The 22,511-nt window shown below is 36.7% G+C and overlaps 2 protein-coding genes across 7 annotated transcripts in view; both read left to right on the forward strand.

The window, feature by feature from the left end:
- The window catches only part of LOC147233521 (nck-associated protein 5-like), a 159,249-nt gene extending 153,581 nt beyond the window's left edge, over positions 1-5,668 (forward strand). For all 5 annotated transcript variants that reach the window (XM_086148425.1, XM_086148428.1, XM_086148426.1 and 2 more), the window contains one exon: positions 2,385-5,668. In XM_086148425.1, the coding sequence (XP_086004551.1) occupies positions 2,385-2,690 (306 nt within the window). In that variant the 3' untranslated portion in view covers positions 2,691-5,668. The remainder of the gene's footprint in view (positions 1-2,384) is intronic.
- A 4,074-nt stretch (positions 5,669-9,742) lies between these two features.
- Positions 9,743-22,205, forward strand: LOC147233523 (ly6/PLAUR domain-containing protein 1-like). 2 transcript variants are annotated; one of them, XM_086147508.1, is made up of 4 exons: positions 9,743-9,882; positions 14,306-14,440; positions 18,250-18,506; positions 20,977-22,205. In XM_086147508.1, the coding sequence occupies exons 1-3, from the start codon at positions 9,834-9,836 to the stop codon at positions 18,486-18,488; spliced, it is 423 nt and encodes a 140-aa protein (XP_086003634.1). In that variant the 5' UTR covers positions 9,743-9,833; the 3' UTR covers positions 18,489-18,506; positions 20,977-22,205. The 2 variants fall into 2 exon arrangements, with proteins under 2 accessions (XP_086003634.1, XP_086003633.1); XM_086147507.1 differs by having other exon boundaries at positions 9,757-9,933.
- The last annotated feature ends 306 nt before the right edge of the window (positions 22,206-22,511 follow it).

A 22,511-nucleotide genomic window follows, 5' to 3' on the forward strand; every position in this document is an offset into this window, starting at 1 on the left:
CTTGCAGCTCTAGGCGCAAAGTCCCACTGCTTCTGCTTGTGCCACCCAACCACAATTCAGTTTGCACCAGGGGTAACATGTGAATGTAATTAATTGGCTGGTAGGCAAGGAGACAAACAAGGCTGCAGGCCTGGGTAGACCTGCACTCAGAACACCCATCACAACTGATTTAATTCTTTCCACCTGATTGTGCATTCCGTATAGCCGAATACTGAAATTTTGGACTACATCTGAATCTGTCAGCTCATCATTAAATATGTGGGAAAGTGACAGTTTTGTTAGTGGTTTCATTTCTGCAGCACCATATCAAATCATATAAACCTCTGGAGTGAAATGAACCCTAATGGATATGAATTCAAGTGCAGTTCTCGTAAAATGTATAAATATTAATGGTTATTTCGACTAGCATTACCACTTTCATAACTACATTTACTGTCAACATGCCCTGGAGCAAGACACTAAACCCAACAGGGGATGGTGATAGAGCGACCTTCATTTGCATGACAGGATGCAAGCAATTAAAAATTAATTTTCATTAGTGTCAGCTAAAAAAAATAATGTGCAAGCTATCAAATTCTTATCTCAAAACTTAAAATTATTTTCTATAACAGCCCTAGGTCAGAAAAATGAATGTGATTTCATTTTGATCTTTTGCAGATAATTTACTTGGAATCAAAGGAAACTTACGATTAGAAGAGCATACCTCCCCCAAGCCTCATGTTGTTTCTAACTTTGATATGGGTCCTTCCTTTGGCTACCTGTCAATCATGTTCTTTTTTTTTTTTTTAATAGGGTGTTATGTTTTTTACAAAATCCCACAGATGTTATAACTTTTGAAGACTGCCTATGTGTTTGGGACAATGTTCCAGCGGTATCGATTTACCAGAGTATAATATCCACTGGGGCCCACAGCCCCTGTTCTGTGAACACATATCAGATCACTTGTTACAAATGCTGCAGTCTTTTTTTAATTACAGATTATATGTTATACTTTCACACTTCAACGTTTATTTTATTTTATTTTTTTTATTTTATCCTAGCTTGTCACTGTCTTGTCTATTTATATCTCGCTGCTTCTGCTAAACAATTTCCCAAGTATGGGATCATTAAAGTATATCTCATATCATCTCAAAAACTACAAAGTCATTGTGTATTATTGAAATGTGCATGAAACCCATAGTCATGTTCTGTGTCCGGTGTTTTGTTAATACAAGTCAGGGATATTTGTTGGGTTCCCCTGCAGGAAAATAGTTGCCTATGGGGCCTACTTGACAAAGCGGCCATTTGGTATATTATAAATGGCAACATTGAGCCAAGAGTCATCCATTAGATCCCACACACACAGACTTACAACAGTATCAGTTGTAATGATCCATGATATACCCCTTCACATAAGGATGTACTTGGTTCTGAGGTATTCAGCAGTCAAAAAGTTCACTAAACTATTAAATCCATACAGGTACAGTATGTGTGTCCGTCCACACAGTATTTCAGCCTATTATAGGCTTCTCGCTTCAATTAAAATGAGATTCAGCTTTCGCAACAAAATGCTAAAGGATCTGAGTTTTGGCCATCCCTTGAGGTTGCCTGGTCCCTCCGGCTAATCCATTGTGCGCTCACCTTAGTAAATATACAGTATCTCTGCAGACTTTGAAGAGCTGATTGCAGCAGAAATTGTTTCTCAAAGTGTCTTCTGGGACATTCCAAGAGACGAGGAGGAAGGGACAAATAGATTCTCTGTGGATGTGTTGATCTCTTTTGTGTTGTTGATTGTGTTGGACATAAATCTCTTGGCAGTGTTGTAGCAGAGAGACATGTCAAAATGAGCCTTAAGTGTAAATTCAGGCTTTTTTATTTGGTTTAATTACTTCTCAATTGCCTGAAGCTTTCTACCCTTGAAAATGGTAGGTTCTATTGTCTTCTGAAATATCATGATTCTGAACAGTAATCAAACCCAAGAGGAAACTATGATGAAAAGTCACCTTTTGGAGGAACTGTTTTATAATGTGGCTTCAATATTAAGCATTGTATCAAAGGGAAAACAAAAGATGTATTACTGTACATAATAAAACTTAGTTTTTGTATCCAAGGGGCATATCTACGCATATTCAAGCCATACATTGGTTCCATTATCCTTGATAAAAATCTCAAAAGAGATCATTGTCATGCTCTCAAGCAGAGTCAGTTGTTTAACTTGGTAAAGGAGAGAAGGTACACAGTGAACAATATGCTCCTCTGTGTATTCAATCTATTTCGGTAAAAGAAATACGAAATTGAAAAGGCTACTGGAAAGGATCAACAAAAAATGAACTTCGTTTATCAGACAACACATTTTTCTTTGCATGTTTTTGATGTACATCCTATGTTTATTTATTTTTCTATAGACGGAAGTGTCCCTGGAGAACACACCTGTCATGCCCGGTTCCCTCGACTTCTCTCTGGAGTCCCTGAACAAGCTGAATCACAGCGGCATGAGCTCAGGCCGCCTTTATGCGGACGCAGGTTTAGGCGGCCGCAGAGGCGAGTGTCAAGCTGAGGCAGGCAAGAGCGGGACAGACTGCTGCAATGTGGATGAACCTTCCTCCTCCAGCTTCTCCAGTAAACCCACAGCTGACCCCGTGGGCTCGCTCAGTGACTCGCTGTATGACAGCTTCTCCTCCTGCACCAGCCAGGGCTCCAATGATGTATAAGGGCTGGGTGTAAGCAGGCAGGGGGAGCAGTTGCAATTTTGAGTCAGATTTGTATTCCATTCCTCTAACAGTCTTTGACGAAAAATGTATGAATTTTAACAGACTTTCAGGAAATGCTGAGGGTTCATGCATTGATAGTTTGGATATTGAAGGGTACGACAGACCAAGAGAGTGGAATTTTAACTTCTTTTTTTTTTTTTTCTTTCTAAGATGCTTCCTCAGAATCCTTTATGCATAGTTTTCTTGCGGGAAATTATCCGATTGGAAAGTTTTAGCCTTGAAGAAGACTCGTGTTTGTTCACACCTGAACCGACACTGCAACACCCTTCGGACTTGGATCAAATCTTGAGTTTCACACCTTGTAAAGGACTCAACTGTGAGGTCTTGACTACAGCTCTGCCAGCCACCACACAAGGAGCGCTTTAGCTCTTTCTATCCAACAAGAAGCACTTACAGGAGCTGGGGAGCAAAACCTTAAGCTCAATGACGAAACCAGGACAGTTTTGGTTTGACTCTGCGTGTGGTGGACTGGACAGCAATACACGACCGTGTCTCATTGCGAATTGTGGTGGGTAACGTGTTATCATTGCACTGTAATAAATACTGTACAAAGTTGTAAGGAGTGTAAAGTGAACATTTATTCTAGCAGTGATGAGCAGGACTTCTTTTTAGCATAACATTGATGGGCAACATTTGTGTTCTATTGCTTTGATTGCATTGAATCCTCCTGTTTGCCAGGAAACGAAACATAAAGCCAAGGTCTTGTTCCATGTGTTGCTGCTAAGTTTTGTTTCCCAACAAGGATGCCCAAAAAAGTTGCCTGTGTGGAGTCGAAACCCATTATGATACATCTGTTTTCTCCGACTTGGGAGTGATAACCTGTAAAAAAGAAAAAAAAAAAAAGGTATATCAGGTCTTATATTGCTTTTTTTATGATTATTTTACAGCAAAAACCATTTGACAGTTGTGTTTATAAGAAAGTGGCTAGAAAGTTGTTAATGGGGGAAAAGAACAGTCATACACTGAAACTTTAAAATTCAGGACGAACAATAAAGAAGACAATATTGGAGTATATAATTTCTTAAAATAATTAGATTTAAGTGGTTTGGTTTTAGTCTTTATTTCTTTAAAGTGAATGGGTTATTGCACCAAGACAATGTCAACTATTTGGAATGATTGATTACTAAATTCTATTAAGGAGATCCAATGTTTTTTTAATTATATCAGTGTAGAATCTTTATAATATTCATAACAATAAAAAAAAATAGTCCAGTCACACAAAATTTTGGCATGGCGTATTTCTGCAAACAAGAAATACATGTAGTCTCGGTTTTCCGGATGGTTCATTTCTTGATTGCCAATAAATAACAAAATAGTTCAGATTTCAGAGCATAATCAATTTAACGGATTACAGGTTGGAACAGTATGTAAGAAAAATTCAGACGACTCTAAATACTTATACTTGTATATAATCAGCCCACAACAATACTGGAATTTATTTCTTGCAAAACAATGGCATGTTCCCACACTAATGTTAGGGTTAATTTTGCAACGTGGACATGAAAAATGACATTTAGCTCTATATAAGCACCTGGTTACTTATTGTGGTGAAGACAACATCATGATTTGCTTTAAGCATCCTTGTGATTTCGTTGTTTTAGTGATCCAACATTTCAGACGCTTTTATCAATGACGTTCATCCCATCACATTACACAGTTTGCTCTTGTCAGAGATGTTAGTTTAAGTCAGTATGTATTTTTAATTTCCAAGACTGAATTTATTTATAGCTTGCAGAAAACTCCCATGCCAAAATGTTTATGGGACTGGACCGAAAACAAAAAAAACTAACTACTTACATTTTTATCACTTAATGATGTCTCCTGACTCAAATAAACTGTTTTCTAGTGTGGAATTCTTAACATTCACTGTCTGAATGATACCCAGGTACATCAAACAACCAACTTACTGGTTTGTACTCATCCAGTGTCATTCGTGGTAGCTCAGGGAACAAACTAAACCAATGTAGATTGTACAAAATAAAACGTCATCAGGAATATGTCAACTAATACGAAAAAGCTCAGTAATAACTTTGTCATCTTTTTGTAACTTTCTTTGAATTTAACTTTCCCGATGTACAATTCCAGACTCCATTCTTGTTTGTTGTCTCATCTGATGTACAACCTCATTTTTCCTCAAGTCGTGTATTATGTTGTGTTTGTATGTGTGCGGTGTGTGTGTGTGTGTCTCTGTGTGTTTCTTTACATTAACACACACACAAGCATACATAATGTGTTATAAATTAATATCAGGAAGGGCATTGCGGATTGAATATGCAAATGAGAAATAAACAACAGAAATATGTTAATTGTTTGCCAATCATTCAACAAAGGTTTTAGGTCTACTGTTTTAAAATGGCATGTATCTTTTCTTATAGAATTCTTTAGTGTTTTTTGTTTTTAAGCAAATGTTTATTTTGATCAAAAAAGAGCTAATACTAAAATATTTTATCACTTTATTTTAAAGACATATTTGAACTTTAGGTGAAGTTATTGCCAAATTTCTCTCTGGAATTTGACCAGCTGGTGCTAATCAATGGAGCCGACTGTGTGTTGCAATTTTTTTCTATGAAACTGTTAATATTGTATGAATAGAGTCTGAAGAGAACTTGTGTATTTTTCTAGATGTCCAGTATTTATACCCACATTTTGTACCAACAGACTGTAGTGTGATTGTCATGCTTCACCTCTCTCCTTAAATTTTCCCGCTTCCTTTGTAAAGAGAAACGGTTACCAGCAGTGTTACTTCGGTAATTATTATTGTTATTATTATTATGATTATTATTATTATTATTATTATTATTATTATTATTATTATCATTGCTGCAATTGCAATTTTGTCTGTTACACTAGACCTTAATCCTATATTTTATGTAACTCTTTCCTAAATAAATTTGAAAAAAAAAAGGTCCCATGTCAAACCAGGCTACAAAGTGTGTAATGTGTGTGTTTTAGTCAGAGGGGTGAGGGAGTGGGGTTACACACGCAGGTATGCATCAGCAGTGAGTGATTCATCCACCCATTCATTCCCCCAGTGTGAAAATGAATGTTTGGGAAGGGGGGACCCAAAGGGCATGGGATGTAATCACAGCTTCCCACTCACAACCTGTCAGCGGGAGCTGGCGCTCACGCAGGAGGCAAGTTGCCCCGAGACTGTGTCGGGGTTTGAGAGTAGGGGAATTTAAAACCAATCCCCCGTTGACGGTGATTTATGTTCGTGAAAAGTTGGTCAGTGTGGTTGTTTATTTGCTTTAGGATGATCAGCGGGGCTGCAAAATCCATGTTGCAATCATGGATGCTGTTTGGCTCTGGTTCAAGGTGGCTCATTAAGCCCCACAGCCAAAAGCTCATTCCTACAGAACAATGCATAATATATTAAAATATATATATTTATTATACGGAGATATTGAGACAATATTAAAAAAGCCAAAAAGAAATTAGACAGAAATAGTTATAATAGCCACATGATTTTGTTCGGGATGAGAAATCCAGAGAATCGAATCCTACAAAGGGTCAATCAAACTTGATTAATCTTTCCAGAATTGTACCTTGAGTTTGACTTTGGTCAGGTGACTTCATTTAAGTGTGGAGTTACAGTAACACTGTAACCAAACACTTTGTGATTTATCTCTTTTTTTTTTTTTTTTTGTATTTTAGAGATCACTGATGTTAGTTTAAGTGTATAAAACAACATAATTTTAAAGACCTGTGAATTTCCAAAGCAAAATATTGCACTTCTACCCATGAGACTTGGCTGTCTTAAATTCCTTACCTGCAAAGCTAGACAAATATATAAATATTGATTTGAATTTTGCACATTAAAGCATTATTCTACAATTACCACAACTAAATAAATCGATAATACAAAAAGGAAAAAAAAAAACGTCTAAAGTTCAAATAACTGACTCACGGATATGTAAGAAATTGGCATTAAAGAAATCCTGAAAGCGAGCCGCATGAACAGCACGCTAGTGGGGGGAGAGGAGAGGAGAGGTGAGTCGTGATTAAGAAGTGGAAATGCTAAGCACCATCAGGCAGCTTCACTTCAGTTCATTATCAGTCTGGTATCTGAGATTTAATATGAAAAGGGACTCCAGACTTTTTGGTCCCTCAGGTCCACAAAGATTCACCCTCTGAAAGCCCTACCGATGAGAAAACACCAAAATAAAATTAACATTACAAATGTGAAGATAAGCAAAGCTTATTTGTTTATTGCATCAGGGGTTTTGAACTTTTTCAGGAACCTCTGATTACACAAAATAAAAACAATTTCACCAAGCCATACAGTGCTTTGATGGAAATACTATCTTTGTTCGGTTGGGATCGGTTTCGATCGACCCGGGGATGATTTAAGATTTCTAAAAACAGCAATTAATCCAAAAAGTTATAAACCTACAGTTAGTGCACAACAACGGACAATAGTCCACCGACAGCCTGTTCTACATTCAGCACCTTTTCCTTTCGTCGATGGCTTCTCTCTGCCTTCTGGTCTCCTCCCCTGAACAGACAAAACAGACAATCAAAAATGCCCTGTGTGCCATTCATGTCCGGACATAAGGCATGCATCAGACCATAGGTGTCAAACTCTGGCCTGCGGGCCAAAATAGGCCCGCACTTTGATTATATTGGGCCCGCAAAGCCATACCAAATGACTATTAGAGCTGGTCCGCTGGTATAGTCTTAAGTGCATGTGCCGCTAATTCTACAAATCCCAGAATTTTCTGCTGGTGTTTTGGCACGAAAATCACAACAGGACCCATAAACGCCCTCTCCTCTGTGTACAGTAGTCATAGCGACCTTATGCTAATACTGGCACCCTGCTACTTTGGCAGAAAACAGGATTTTGCATGTGTGCAATATTATCTTATATATTTTATTAAGCTATGCTTGTTCCATATTTCGTTTTTAAGCAAAACTTGTTTGGGTCCATATGAAAAGGTTCATTGTTATACCTGGAGGAAGATTTTTTTCAATAAATATCAATGTCCCAGTTTTGAATTTTGGCCCACTGTGTATTTGAGTTTGACACCCCTGCATCAGACCAATCCATTTTAGACTTGGTGTCTTGAAGAATACATGGCATCGGTTTGCAGAAGAGCGTTTACAATTAGCCGAACTCTGAATCGTATATTTTCCTGAAAATATGGAAGAGGACAGGTTTCTCCAGAGGAAGACTATGTCAATTATCTACCAGAAGACACATTCAATTGGTTTGATGAAGAGCTCACCTGGGCGCTGGTGATAGCATGCTATCTTTGATAGCAAAGATAGCATCTATTGGAGCTCAGTGACTGGTGGCAGGGCAGCTTCTGCTGCAAATGTAAAAAAAACCCTAGAATCCAAAGGTGCACTGGGATGAGAGTAAATGACATCAAGTAATGTTGATCTATTTATGCCATTTTCACGTATAACAGTCATCACTGCTATCACAAACCTTGTTCAAGTCAAGACCTGAACAAGCTGGCGGCCACCTACACATGCCAGCGAATGGCCAGATTGCGTGTTATTACATCCAAGATGAGTCTGCGTGCAACACATTTGCGTTGAGGAGCCACATCCAGCTCGAGAGGAATAAAATAACTGAGTCGATAAACAAACAGAGAATGTTCCTCGAAAAAACAAATCCCCAAAGAATATTCTAAAAGTTCACTTTTCACCTCGCATACAATATAAATAATGTTTGTATAAATAAATAAACGCATAAATAAGTAATTGGATAAATAAAATGATAGACCTATGTTAAGATGCTGACTTGTTTATGAAAATGGGAACTTTATTACACATTGGTTCAATAAGACAACTTGAAAATTATCGTCATTCTTAATGTGCTATACTTGCTATAACTAAGAGGGTTGCCTTAGTTTGCATTTCCTGAGCACAGGAGTTGCACTGATGTTTTTGCTCCATGTTGGTTTTGTGGAAGAATCACACTGCATACTGGTCACAGACCAGTCAGTGAGGGAGAATTTTTGTTATTAAAAAAAAGAAAAGAAAGTAAGATTAAAAAGAATAGATAAAAATAAAAAAAAGATAAAAAATAGGTTCGATTCTGATAAGGTGGCCTTTCTGGGTGGAATTTGTACGTTCTCCCCAAAACATCCAGCAGGTTCATTGGAAAAATATTGGGAAATTGTCCCGAATGTCTGTATACAGGGCTGTCTCAGAAAATTAGAATATTGTGATAAAGTTCTTTATCTTCTGTAATGCAATTAAAAAAACAAAAATTACTTTTTCATGATATTCTAATATTTTGAGATAGAATTTTTGAGTTTTCTTAAGATCTAAGCCATAATCAGCAATATTAAAATAATAAAAGGCTTGCAATATTTCAGCTGATTTGTAATGAATCCAGAATGTATGACATTTTTGTTTTTGTAATTGCATTACAGAAGATAAAGAACTTTATCACAATATTCTTATTTTCTGAGACAGTCCTGCAATTGATCGGCGACCAGTCCAGGGTGTCCAACACCTCTCGCCCGATGATAGCTGGGCCAGACTCCAGCACCACAAGCGAAAGAACATAGATAAATGGATAATTTTAAAGGAGACTCAATACATGTAGGGAAAATAGGCCAAGAGTTCAAAAAGTGATTACAAAAATATGATTATCATGTTCATCAATTAGAAATTTAACCAATCACAAATGCAGCTGAAGTAGTCCTGCAGGTGAAGAGTCACAGTTATGTTAAAAAAAATGTAAAATTTAGCAGATTCGGCAACATAGACTTAAATGTTTGCACGCAGAGGCAAAGAAAAACAGCTGGGGATGAATCCTAACGTGAAGAAGAGGAGATGCAACGGTCGGTCGTGAAATTCAGACGCGACAATCCCGGACGCGGACGGCGTGTCACGGTCACGTAGCGCTCCTGATGGCTCCTCAACTTGCGCGTCAACATCCCTCTCTCTCTCTCTCTCTCTCTCTCTCTCTTTCTCTCCATCCCCCTTTCTCTCTCTCTCTCTCTCTCTCTCTGGCCGGCAAAGAAGCGCGGATCGGTGCCAGGGTGTCCTCCGCCGCGCCTCCTCCTCCGCCTGAACAAGTTGATTCGGTCTGATGTTTCCACTCCGAGCGCCACTTGGGAGAGAATGCGTCTTCTCGTTTTTGCTACTTTACTCGGAGTCCTTCTCGACGCAGGTGGGTTCAACTTGCGGCAGGAACCGCAACCCCGGTTCCCACAGCGGTGCGGTAGGACACTTATCTATCCCAGATTTTTTTTTAATTTTTTTTAATTTTTTATTCGTTGCTGTTGTATTTTACCAACGTGCGCAACAGATGTTCGCACCGGGCATGGTTTCATTATTTTGTGGTATTTTTTTTTCTTCTCTGCATAACGATGATTAAAACACCGAAATATATACCGTTTGCGCGTCTTAAGACCTCACGAAACGGTAACTTAGTATCTAAAAGAAAAAAAAAAAAAGAAAAAAAAAACAATGCAGGTTTTCTAAATCCCGCGCACGGTTTTGCGCACCGACAGATTCCCCATGAGTCTTGTTGGCACAAAAAGACTCAAGGCAGTGACATCCTTCAAATGAATAATGATTATTTATCTGCTGCCTCTGAATTGTTATTCTGTAAATGTCTCTCAAAAAAAAAAAAAAAAAAAAAAAAAATACAATTTTGGCAAAGGTATAGAATATATTTGGTGGTATGGTAATTTTACTGAGGATGAAAAAAAAGGAAAAAAAAAAGACACTCCTTCCTGCACCTTTTGGTGTTTGTTATTTTATCTGATTATCTGATTTTTTTTTAAATGTCATTGAGGAGATTTTGGCTTTATCACCCTTCACTGAATGCATTTTTTCTTGGCTTTCTTTTCGGCTGTTCTTATCCTCTGTGGGACAAGTAAATAGCTTGTGGGCAATTTACTGAAAGTGATAAGATGAACTCAGGAGGTGGATTTTGGTTGTGTTGTCTCCCGGCGTGAAAGATATACCGCTGAAATAAGACAGCCCCTTGTTTTCACAATCCACCTTCCAGATGATGGATGGTGGTAGAAGGCATTTGTTTGGTTTAAGTAATTTAGCTGCAGTTGTTACGTTATACACGGGGCTTTATCAACCGAGCTGGAGTTTGAGGACGCTGTTGGAGCCAAGATTAATGACTGGCGCCATTTCAGTAATTACCAAGTAATATCTGTCAGTGGGAATTATTGGACAGACATGTTTGTTTATGGGTCTCACAGTTTGTGATTGAATGGCTCCTTTAATATTACGCTGTCACGATGAGAATCTTTCAGATGTATTAATTTGGGCTTCCAAGAGGTCATTGTAGGTAAATTAAGGTTGTGCAGGGAGAATAAGTTGATCTCTCAGCTCTAAGATAAAGTTGTGACTAAACACCAATCTTAACAAAGGTGTTGCCTTTGAATTGTTGAAACGGCTCCATTTTCTCTGAACTGGTGTGTCTGCAGATGGATTTAAATGCATGGACGGGTGCACGTAGCGGTTTATGACCTCAAAGGCCGTGAAGGATGCTTGTTAAATTGCATTTTCTTTGTTAGAAGAAAGTACATACGTTGTGTATAACAAACAATAAATGACCACTCTGAAAATAACAAGAATCTGCTCAAAATTTGCAACATTTAGAATGTAAGGCTATTGCTTGTTGTTTTAAAACATATAACTAACATAAGTTTTCTCTTAAATTAGAGAAAAATACATTTTCCAACAGAAATATTTATACAACTGAAAATGAATCAAGAATATTTGTAAATGAAAATAAATATTGCATTTACTACATTCATATGACATAAATGACCAAATAGGTTAGAAACTGAATGCTTAAACCCTGGTTTTTCCATGTATTTGGTTATAATGTGATTATTTCTCAGTATCAATGTTAGACTAGGTTTGACTTGGAGGATTTTTTAGTCTTCACTTGAGATGAGATGTCTGCAGGTGTCTGGCTCTTTCTTCATGTCTCCCTACAGATGATGTTAATTTTACATTACATTAAGTAAAGCTCACTTATACCATTCAGATATTGATTCTCATTCAGATATTGATTCTCTCAAATGTCTCTCAAACCAACTCTCAAATGTTTTATGAATGAAGTTTATCAGGTTAAAAGGGGTATCTTAAAGGTACACTCTATTTGCTGATGTGTATTTTATAGCTCATTCACCCCTCACAGGGTGGCTCCGCTGCTGTTGACTGCTGCCAGCAGTTCTGAATAAAAATGGTCGATAGGAGTCAAGCAGACCAGGACATGAGCTTTGTGTGAGTGAACAATGCCACAAATCCTCCTTGCTTTTCTCTATCTTTATAAGATAGAAAATCTTTATCTTCATAAGATCAAGAAGATGCTTTTATGTTCTCGTGCAGTGCTTTTAGTCTTATATGGAACTGGAGCACCGTCAGAGCCCCTCTCACCAAAGCAAATATCCACATGTCTTCTGCCGCTTTAGTGCAGTTTTAAGGTAAAAAAAAAAGAAGGAAAAGAAAAGAGAGCAAAAATTATGTAACCGAACATGAATCTTTCAAAGCCGCGTAAAAAAAAAATACTATGAATAGTTATTAGTCATCCACTCAGCACTCAGGCAAAGGCCCCGATAACAAAACAATGCAAAGCAAAAAGGAAAAACAAAAGCAACGCAAAAGAAAGACACAGCGGGTCCCGGACGGAACCATAAAGCTAAAATTACATCCAACGCAGATTTTCGTCTCGTGGAATTTTTAACAAACTGCCCTCAACTGAACTGTATAAGCAGAAACATTTGTTATCTTTTGGGTGACAGTTTGCATATTTTTCATGAGGCGCAGATCCTGAAATTAGCATGAAGGCAACAAATATGGGGGAGCAATGACACTGAACGGTCTGATGATTCCAAAGAAACTAAATAAAATATTCAACATTTGAGAATTAATGTAATATATTGTAGAATTAAAGTTTTGGAATAGTTGAAACAAATAACTACAATGTGTTTATTCATTAATAAATTACAAAATGGTAAACAAATATTTAAGATATCTTTTCAAAAAGTAATATAATTAAAGATTGCATTTTATGTTTGGTTTTGTTCATCAGATTATGATAATAGTGGAAACCATAGGCCTTGTTTTGTCATGATATACAATGTGAAAAAAAGAAAATATATAAAAAAAAATTTTTAAAAAGAAAGAATTATATATGCTGTACATATATATATATTTTGTGTGTGTGTGTGTGTGTATGTTTATGTATATAAATTTGTCTGACAAAGGCACACACATATACTGCACATATATCTATACACACAGCAGAACAGCATATGAACGTTTGTATATGTATATATATATATATATATATATATATATATATATATATATATATATATATAGGCATGTATATACAAACGTACATACTGATATGTATGTATATACAAACACACACACACACATATATTTATAAACAATAATCTACGACAGAAGAAGGTTCCCAGGGGAGCAGGAAGAGGCTATACAAAACACAATTTTTTTTTTTTTTTTTCTGCAAGAAGTGTCTCTTTCATTTTTCATCTTGATTATATTTTGAAAAAGAAAGGAAAAAAATGAAAAGGAGAAAAATAACATTTGAAGAAATGGGTTGGAAGTGCAGAGCAGAATAGAAAAACAATGTTTGTAGTCAAAAGAAAAAGGCAAAAGGCTCGTCACCATGGTCTTCAAAATCAAATTGGAAAAATTGACCTACCTGTTCATTTTACATCAAGAAATTATCCACTGAGTTTACAGAACCGAGGGCTTTCTTGTGATGCACATCTGAATGTTGTGATTTAATTGTTTGAGTTTAATGAAATATACAAACAATTGACCCAATTATCTATATAGTCATTACTTGTAGGCAGCACAGTGGTGCAGTAGTTACCACTTCTGCCACAATGATTTAGCATTATAGTATGGTAACTGCAGTTTTAGTAACCACTCAATCTCACAGACCAATAATTATTTGAGTAGTCAATTTTTGTGGTAATTTTTTGAATAGTGCCAAAGACAAAGATTGGTAATTGCGTTCAACATCTGACGCGTTAAATTCTGTCTAACCTTTATATATTTTTAATCGTTATTATCTATTACTATAATATTTGTTCGCTTTATATCACTACATGGCAATGTAATGGGTTATTTCACTATGCATGCCGATTCCAGAGAATCATATCTATCTATCTATCTATCTATCTATCTATCTATCTATCTATCTATCTATCTATCTATCTATCTATCTATCTATCTATCTATCTATCTATCTATCTATCTATCTATCTATAAAATTGTACTTTTCTATTTTTTAATGCATTTTTACTTTGTTTATTCGTTTTCTTTTTTCATTTTTTGGTAGAGCTGACATAATGCAAGGTGCCCTTCTGGGTGTGGATGTTTCCTGTTTATGTTAGTAATATAATATGTGTTTTCAGTAACAGCTGCATTGGTTCAGTGAGCCATTGCAATGCTGTAGCTGAAAGGGAATCCTATAAACGAAATGATGCCCCATAGTAAAAGTACGCCAGAAGGAACCAGTGTGTCGGCAAAATCAGTGATGGCTGTTTGCTTTTCCTTCCTCGGCGCCCTCCATGGGCCAGGAGATGCCCTACAGATCCAGTGCTACCAGTGCGAGGAGATGAAGCACAATGACTGCTCCACGCCGGAATACATTGTCAACTGCACCGTCAACGTGCAGGATATGTGCCAGAAGGAGGTTCTGGTAAAATCTGATGGTAAGTGCAATGCTGTAGATTGTTCCACCGGTGGGTAAAAATACTTCCAGAAATACCATGTGGTTGCCAATTGATGACAGTTGAGCTGTACACATAAAATTTATTCCACCACACCTTCTAAAACTGTCATTCAAGTCCACTAAATATACTGTATTTGTCAGCTACATCCACATTAAAACAAAATGAGAGAACTTGGGACCACTTTTGCACAAAGGAATGTAATATGTCAAGTTAATTAGGAACAAGTCATTTTCAGTTTTCACTGCCTAAAATTAAAAGATTACCTTGTCTCTTTGTCACTTTTTTATGGCTATGCAATTTGTTTTAGGTATGAAATATTCTGCCCATCCAAGCCTTGTGTTGTGGCAGGCAAAACAAATGCACCAGAAAAAACATGAAAGAAAAAAAAATAGAGCCTCAGGAATATACGTGTACAAAACACTTTAATAAGGTAAAAATATACAAAAAAAAAACATTAAAAAATATGGTCCATTTAAAAACCATATGTGTAGGATGCAGATGATGAGCCTTTTCAGATGTGATCCACAGAATCCTGAGTCATACAACCTTTTATGGCCCAAGAGACACAGCTCAGAGGAGCAAATGAAATAAAATAAAAATCAGAGGCTAAAAAAAAAAACAACATTTGAATAGATCACATTTAAAGCAGTAAATGAGCTGGATACAAATGAAGATGTCCTCTATCTTAACAGGTTAGGTCAATAAATGTAAAGGCCAAAGATTTCCTATCACTACTGACTAAAAGCAACCTTAAAGACAGATAACTTGTATAAAAGCATAGACAAGCCAAAAATCAAGATGGTTTTGTGCCAAGAATTAATAAGCTTAATATTGACTCATTATTCATATTTACTGCTATTAACCAGTTTCATCCCAACCTAACATGATATCCATGGAAACAAACCATAACACTCTGGTTTTTGTCTCTAATCCAGAAAAACAGTTTTCGGAAAGTCAGAGATATGTGATAACGCAGCCACTCGTGGTTTTGACAGTCAGACTTAAAAGAGGTTAGTAGATAATCAGTTGTTTCAGGACAGAAAGGATATCTTAATATGGACATTTATTTTACAAAATAAACCAAAGCAGAATAATAATGGTATGATCAATGGCTAATCTTCTGTACCTCTAAAAGTCCTGGAAGTTCCAAGTAGCCATGGGATGTCAAAATATGAATCAGAAACTGATGTAGTGAGAGTTCTTTGACATGACAACATCAAGCACCCTCCACGGCAAGGCTTTCTTTAGCTTTACCGTTCTGTCAGTAGATAAGTATTTGTCCTCTGAGCATTTAATCTGATAGCTATTCACTGCAGGTCGGTAGCTTTATTAAGACACCCAAGGATTCACTCATTTTCATGCTGCAGAAATAAACAATTAGCTTAAATGAATATTTCACATGGTATTAAATACAGTTTCTTTTATAGATGGGATTAGATAGATATTTATTCATCACAGCATGGATATTTTGAAGGATTTGAAAGGGCAGTTGGGGAGCACATAGACAAACAACCATTTACTCCCTCATTCACATGTCTTGGTACTTTAGTCTCCACTTAACCTTCAGCACGTTTTTGAAAGTTGCAGTCGAATAGGATTCATGAATATATAATGCTATAGTATAGTATACATATATAGTAGACAGACATCTATGTGCCTGGAACACAGTAAGAAAAATTGTTTTGAAATGTTTTGTTTGTTTTGATAGAGCATGAACCAACATAGTGAACAAATGATCTCCGCCTTGATGTCTGTGCTGGGTGACATTTCTCTTGTGAAAAAGAAAAAGAAGAATGAAAATCACCCTCTTTTGCAACCTTTTTCTTTTCTCTCCAGGCTTCACTTGTTTGTTTTATTGACTCTGCAGAGAAAGGTGGCTTGGTTAAAATGATCTCCTGTGATTTCACTAAACACTGTTATCTGTTGTTTTGTTGTTTTTCTCAGCTTCAAAGAAAGAGAGGCACTGATTGGTGCAGTTTTTTTTAAACGGACTCTTGCAAGCAATAATATAAAAAACTGTTTTTTTTCTCTTGAGATGAGCATGCTTAATGAATGTAAAGAATGGTTTTGCTTTCATTTTCATGCTCATTTTCACATGAAATGTTTCAGCGTTGCTTGAACATGCATGGCAACTACAGTATGTTAGAAAGACTTGTACAGAGAGGATACATTTCGTTCAGTAGCCAGTGACAGCATCAGGTTACAAGTGCGCTGCATTTATAATTTATGCACAGTGCCGAATGTACATTGTCTGGTGTAACAAAACGTTAATTGACTTGTAAGTCTTGGATTTATTCCACAAAGTAATAGGCCATTGGAAAAAAAATGGGATTTAACAGCCTTAATGAAATCTGATATAAACCAAAATAACTTTTTCTTGCCACAGTTTTTCTAAGTGAAGTTGCAAAAGTCTCTCTTTCTAACTTTCTCTTGCTCTATCTCTCTCCCTTCATCTATCTTTTGGGTTAAATCGCTAACCATCTGTTCTGCCAAATGGTGGGTTAAGGACTTTGTTAGAAGTTGGTTGTATTTACTTTCAGAAAAAATGAATAAAGTAAGGGAAAAAATATTTCAACGTACCCATCGTGGCACATAATTCTGTTGATTTCAATTTTTTTGATGATAATACAGAAATTCATGCATTTACTGCTTGCCATTGAAGGTGATGGAAGATGAAGGAAAAAAAATCTCACATTTGGAAAATAGAAAACAAACATAAATTATCTTTCGCAATCTCTTCTTTTGCTTCAGCAAGTATCTCTCTATGACAGAGAAAACTACAAGATTAAATCCTCCTTGCTATTCAAACCGTGTCAAAGATTCAAAAGAATTTGCAAATAACAATCTTGAAACAAACTTTTGGATTTTTACTACTTGGAAGAAACATCTGATAGTTAATTCATTCTTTCCATTTAATCTTTAATCAGAAGTTTCCTTGTTTTTTTATAATTATATGTGTAGCAAAACTCTTCAGCTTTGCAAACCTATTGGTTTTTTTTTTTGTTTTTTTTTTGTAAATTATAAATGCAAGAGAGATTCTGTCACCTGATGGATAAACAAAGAAGTTTTAGTCCCTGCATTTGCAGTTATGCGTGTTTCTTAGAGTAAAACATAAGCCTTGAAATGACACTCTTATGTTTTATCTCTACAAACAGATAGATTGTGCTGCTTCTGCCCGAGGGTGTGCTCACTGTAATACATCTCGGGGGAAATGGTCACCTCGAGTATATTTCACAATTTAGGTCAATAAAAAAGATATTGTGGAACACCCTGCTGGCGTAGACTGAATTTATCAAATATTTTCCTGTGTGGAGAGACATCAGAATTATGCATTAATAACACAAAGCTGGACGGGTTGTATGAGTGATTGACAAAACAGCTGTTGTAACATGCCACAGAAACACATAACAAATAACAATGCATATGGGAAACATCAGTTGATAGGGGACTCAATGGCTCCTGAGAACAATAAAAAAAGGTACGGCAAAACAAAACATGACTTGTTCTTTAATTTATTCTGTTTGTTGTCATACAAGATTCTAAATCGTTGTAACATATATGAAACAGTCAGACATCTGTTGAAATGAACAGACATGGAGTCAATAGTTCACATAGTCCTGTGGTGCAATAAACTACCGCAGCTTTAAAAATAGAAGTTTACTAAAAGTTCTAAATATAACTAATCTAATTATAGCAAGGGACCAACATTGGTTTTAAAGTGACTAACTAATTACTGGTTCCTATTCAATGGATGAGAATTCATTTTTTTCTGTTTTCTATCTGTGCAGGGATACATTACCGCAAGTCATGTGCATCTTCTGGGGCGTGTCTAATTGCCTCCTCTGGCTACCAGCAGTTCTGTACCGGGAGGCTAAACTCGGTCTGCATCTACTGCTGCAACACGCCCCTCTGCAACGGGCCAAAGAGAAAGAGGCCCTCGGCCTCAGCTGCGATGTCCAGCCTACAGATGAGCCAACCTCTGCTTTTGTTCCTGACCCTCATGCTGACGTTTTCGGCCCTGACGTAGACAGTCCCAACTCCCCCAGTACTATTTCATTTTTTTTTTAGTCCATGTGCTTAAAAATACAATGCAGTCTGAATCAAAATATGTTGTAGTGCTGTTATACCATTGGGTTATTTCTCCAAAATAGTTAAGAATTATTTCACTGAATTGTATTCCACTGCTATATTGGTTTTGTGACGCTTACAGTAGGTATGTATGCATTACCAAATGAGGTAGACATGCAGGCATTCTTTCATTTATACAATAATAACATGACAAAAAGGTGAAAGCGACTTGTCGATTTATTGAAAAATGTTGAAGAGCAAGTCGACAGAAAATGTGACGATAGACTTCAGTTCATACAATTAATCAGTTTTATCAATTGGTTAGTCAGGTGGTCAATCACTTAGTCACCCATTCATTCAGTTGTTCAGCAACCCATCATCGCACCACTTATTGGGGGAAGAGGTCTTGATGGCACCAGCCTGGTCAGTCAGTCCAGATGTTCCCCAGTCTGATAGCAAAGACAATCCCTTCATCATGCTCTTTGTCAACCATGTGGCCACGTGCTAGGTGGGCATGACCAGAACATCTCTAACTGGAGGAATCCGTATCAGATCTCAGAACCGCCTTGATAGATTCCTTTTGACGTGATGGAATAGCAGCTATTTCAAGTTCCCCCGGTCATCTTGGCTTCTCAAACTGTCGGTATATCGAAGTCCTCAGTTCAACTGATCCAAGACCTTATTCCATAAGTCATGACCCAATGTTTGTAACCATAGGTGAGACTTGGAGCACGGACTGGTAAATTGAGATCTTTGCTTTCAGGTGCATTGTCTTCTTACCCATAACAGACCAATTTACCACCAACCCACCTATCCAATTAACACTCAAACTTATCCTAACTTGTGAACATCATTTTTTTTCTTAGAATTTTTTTTCCTGCATGGCTGCAGGCCCCCCAAAAAAGGCAGTGACTCCCTCCCAGAGGACACAATCCACCAATTTCTGGGATAGGACGGTGGCCTCTGATTCAGGAGGTGCTTACTCTCATCCCTACCACTTCATACTCAAATGCAAGAATCAGAGAAGCGATCCTAACATCCCCATAACGGACAATCAACTCTGCTAGACTGTGCCTAAAAATCCTGTCATTATAATGAACTGAATTGGCAATTGAGGGCAAGTTTGAAGCCCAGCAACTACCGACACCATGCCTGATGCTGTGGCAAGAATATGGACACAGGTCTTGCAGCTCAGAGACTAGATTGATTAAAATGATGACCCAAGGATGAAATACCCCTGCAGAATCCCTCACAGAACAATCCTGAGATGTGGGCATACACCTTTTCCAATGCCACATAGCACAGGGTGATGTTACTCCCACGAACCTTACAAGATCCCTACTGGAGTCAAAAGCTGGTCCACGACCTTGGCGCTTTTGAAATGCTCAAACAAAGAGCTGTTTTATGGCTACTCCATGCTTTGCAGAAAAGGTCGATTCTCAAGACGCAACTTGTACTGAAATGTGGCAGGTTTTTTCTCCCCCTCGCCTCCCTCTAGATTTCTCTGTCATTACTCAATGTGTCTTAAAGTCACATATTAAAACGATAGTCACCAGCTGGATACTCTGACAGACCCTTCAGCGCAAAAAAAGCAAAGAACCGTCAATAATGTCCTTCCCTCCTCTCACAATTGCCAGCAGATGACCTTCCTGTTGGGAAATTCCAACATACAGTTGCCAAGTCAGGGTATAGTAACACCTCAGACTTCGAAACTGCTCCGATCACAGGCATGCTTAAACTACTCCACTACATTAGTGTGTCAAATCATCAACTTCCAACCGTAAAAATGTCACATCTATGAGATTACATAGATGTGAAATATATAAATACTACAAATGAATTGGCAAGTGCATTGATAAATTACAAATATAATAAAATAAAAAGCCAATGGGAAGTTGTCAGTACATTTATTTGTACACCTGCCAAGAAACAGATTGTAATATATGCATGCAGTATGATAGCGTACTTAATTCTTGTGTTTCATTTTTCCAATATATAGGCAAATAAAATCTAACTATATTTCCTGTTAAATAATGAACGCTTTCAGCCCAAAAGGTTTATCTTGATAATTTAACTCAATCACAAATTGTGAAATGATTTTATTTTTGAAATTATGAAATAATTTATTTTTTTATTTCTATTTTGGGTTTTTCAATGTTATGTTTTTACTTTATTTTACTTTACCTTTAGGAATATTGATTATGACATTTTAGCTTATGTCTTGTGGAGGAAAAAAAATCAATATCTATAAGTATAGAGATATATATTTCAATCCTTTTTAATGTTATTTATAATCTTTAACTTTTCATGGTAAAAATCATCTCAAAAACCTTGAGTATTGAGATACTCAGGGGAACCCAGCTCCTACATGCCTGCAGTTCAGTGTGAAATGACACAGATAATATCACATTTAAGGCTGACTGAACACGTTCTTTTTGACTTTGCAGGTTCATCCTGGACCCCAGACCTTCCATCAGTTCAGCGATCATCCCATAGGACTTCCTGAAGGAGCAGATTAGATCAGGGAGTCAGCTTTGTTACGCCTCAGCATCATGAGAAAGTGTTCGATGTTACACTTTGAGCCCTGAGTATGACATCCTCTCGCTGAAAGCTGCAATCATTTGTGTTGCTCTTATATCTTGGGAAGGAAATATCCACCGTGCACACAGAGGAGTTTTGTCATTTTGCTTGCATTTTGTTGAGTGGAACATTTTCAGGACCCAGCAATGAATTTTATTCTGGTTATTACTTGTTGAAAAAGCTGATAGAAGTTGTGGCGAAAATACTATTTATTTGTTTAATTATGTATTTATTTATTTGCTTTGTGGATTTTTGTGTTCATGAATGAAAAACATCTGTTAGCATTATTTGGTTTTATAACCTGCAGTAGTTGCTCAAGAAACTTGAATGGATTATGATAGAAGTTTATGAGACTGAACTTTGCATTGGAACAACTCTATATAATAAATAATGAAGATGCTGCTTTGATTATGGAAAACATATTTTCACTGCCAGTGTTTACATGTTAAAATATAAAATACAGATGCTGAAACAGTATTGGAAAGGTAAATCTTATATTATTTATCATCCAAGATCAGACATATTACAACATATAAGACACAATGAAATTATCATTGCTAAATAAGACGGAATTTCATTTTCTGATTGTGAAGTCAGAATTTGAAACAAAAACAAGTTCAGTTTATAGACATTAAATAAACAAAATAAGCACAAATATTTTCACTTTCAGGGTCACACCAGCCACATTTCTTATTATATTCATCCTACAGGTAGAGCTTTTGCATGTATCCAGTGCTGCAGACCAAATACTGCATTTATAATTCATTGATATGAATGCCCAAGAATGTTATTTCCAAGTTGGGATTCATATAGTATCTCTCTGTATACTATATTTTACCTGCTTCCTTGTTTGAAAGCAAAACTGCAGATATTGTCTTACAGTTAGAACATCAAACATTCAAACTATTCAGTGCCAAAAAAAGCCCAAGAAAGAGCTCTAACATTGATTTTCTTTCACATCAATAATATGATATGGCTTTGCCGCTCTACCGTTTACACATATGTGATATATGTACATGTTTTTGATTGGCCTTCTATGAAGTGTATTCTTCTGATATGTGATATAAATAAATGTTGCAGGAATACAGACCAGGCAAACGGATTCTGGACCTCATCTTTTTCAGAGCGGCAAGAAAGATTTTGTGATTTTGATGTCAAAGTCCATCTAATTGGTTCCAAGGACACACGTTCTTATACTCTTTCTCAAAAGAGCAGTTATTGTCAGCATAGGAATTGTAAAGGCAACTTATGAAATTCATTGTCCTCATGTTCCTCAATGTAGATAATAATATAATTCTGCCAAAAAATGAGAACATATCAGACACAGTATATTCAGGCATTCAGCAATCATTTAAATGGAGTTTGTGGGAACTGACTGAATACAATTTTGGTCATAACTGAC

Source organism: Fistularia commersonii, chromosome 6 (assembly GCF_037954325.1).
Source record: "Fistularia commersonii isolate RoL2024-O1a breed Wild chromosome 6, RoL_Fcom_v1.0, whole genome shotgun sequence".
NCBI classification, from domain to species: Eukaryota; Metazoa; Chordata; class Actinopteri; order Syngnathiformes; family Fistulariidae; genus Fistularia; species Fistularia commersonii.

Bases quoted from the DNA above. Each gene is read 5' to 3' on its own strand.
- LOC147233523 (XM_086147507.1), top strand. From the start codon at position 9,834: ATGCGTCTTCTCGTTTTTGCTACTTTACTCGGAGTCCTTCTCGACGCA. The intron at 9,934-14,305 runs GTAGGACACTTA...TCCATGGGCCAG, and splicing joins CCGGTTCCCACAGCGGTGCG to GAGATGCCCTACAGATCCAG. The intron at 14,441-18,249 runs GTAAGTGCAATG...CTATCTGTGCAG, and splicing joins GGTTCTGGTAAAATCTGATG to GGATACATTACCGCAAGTCA.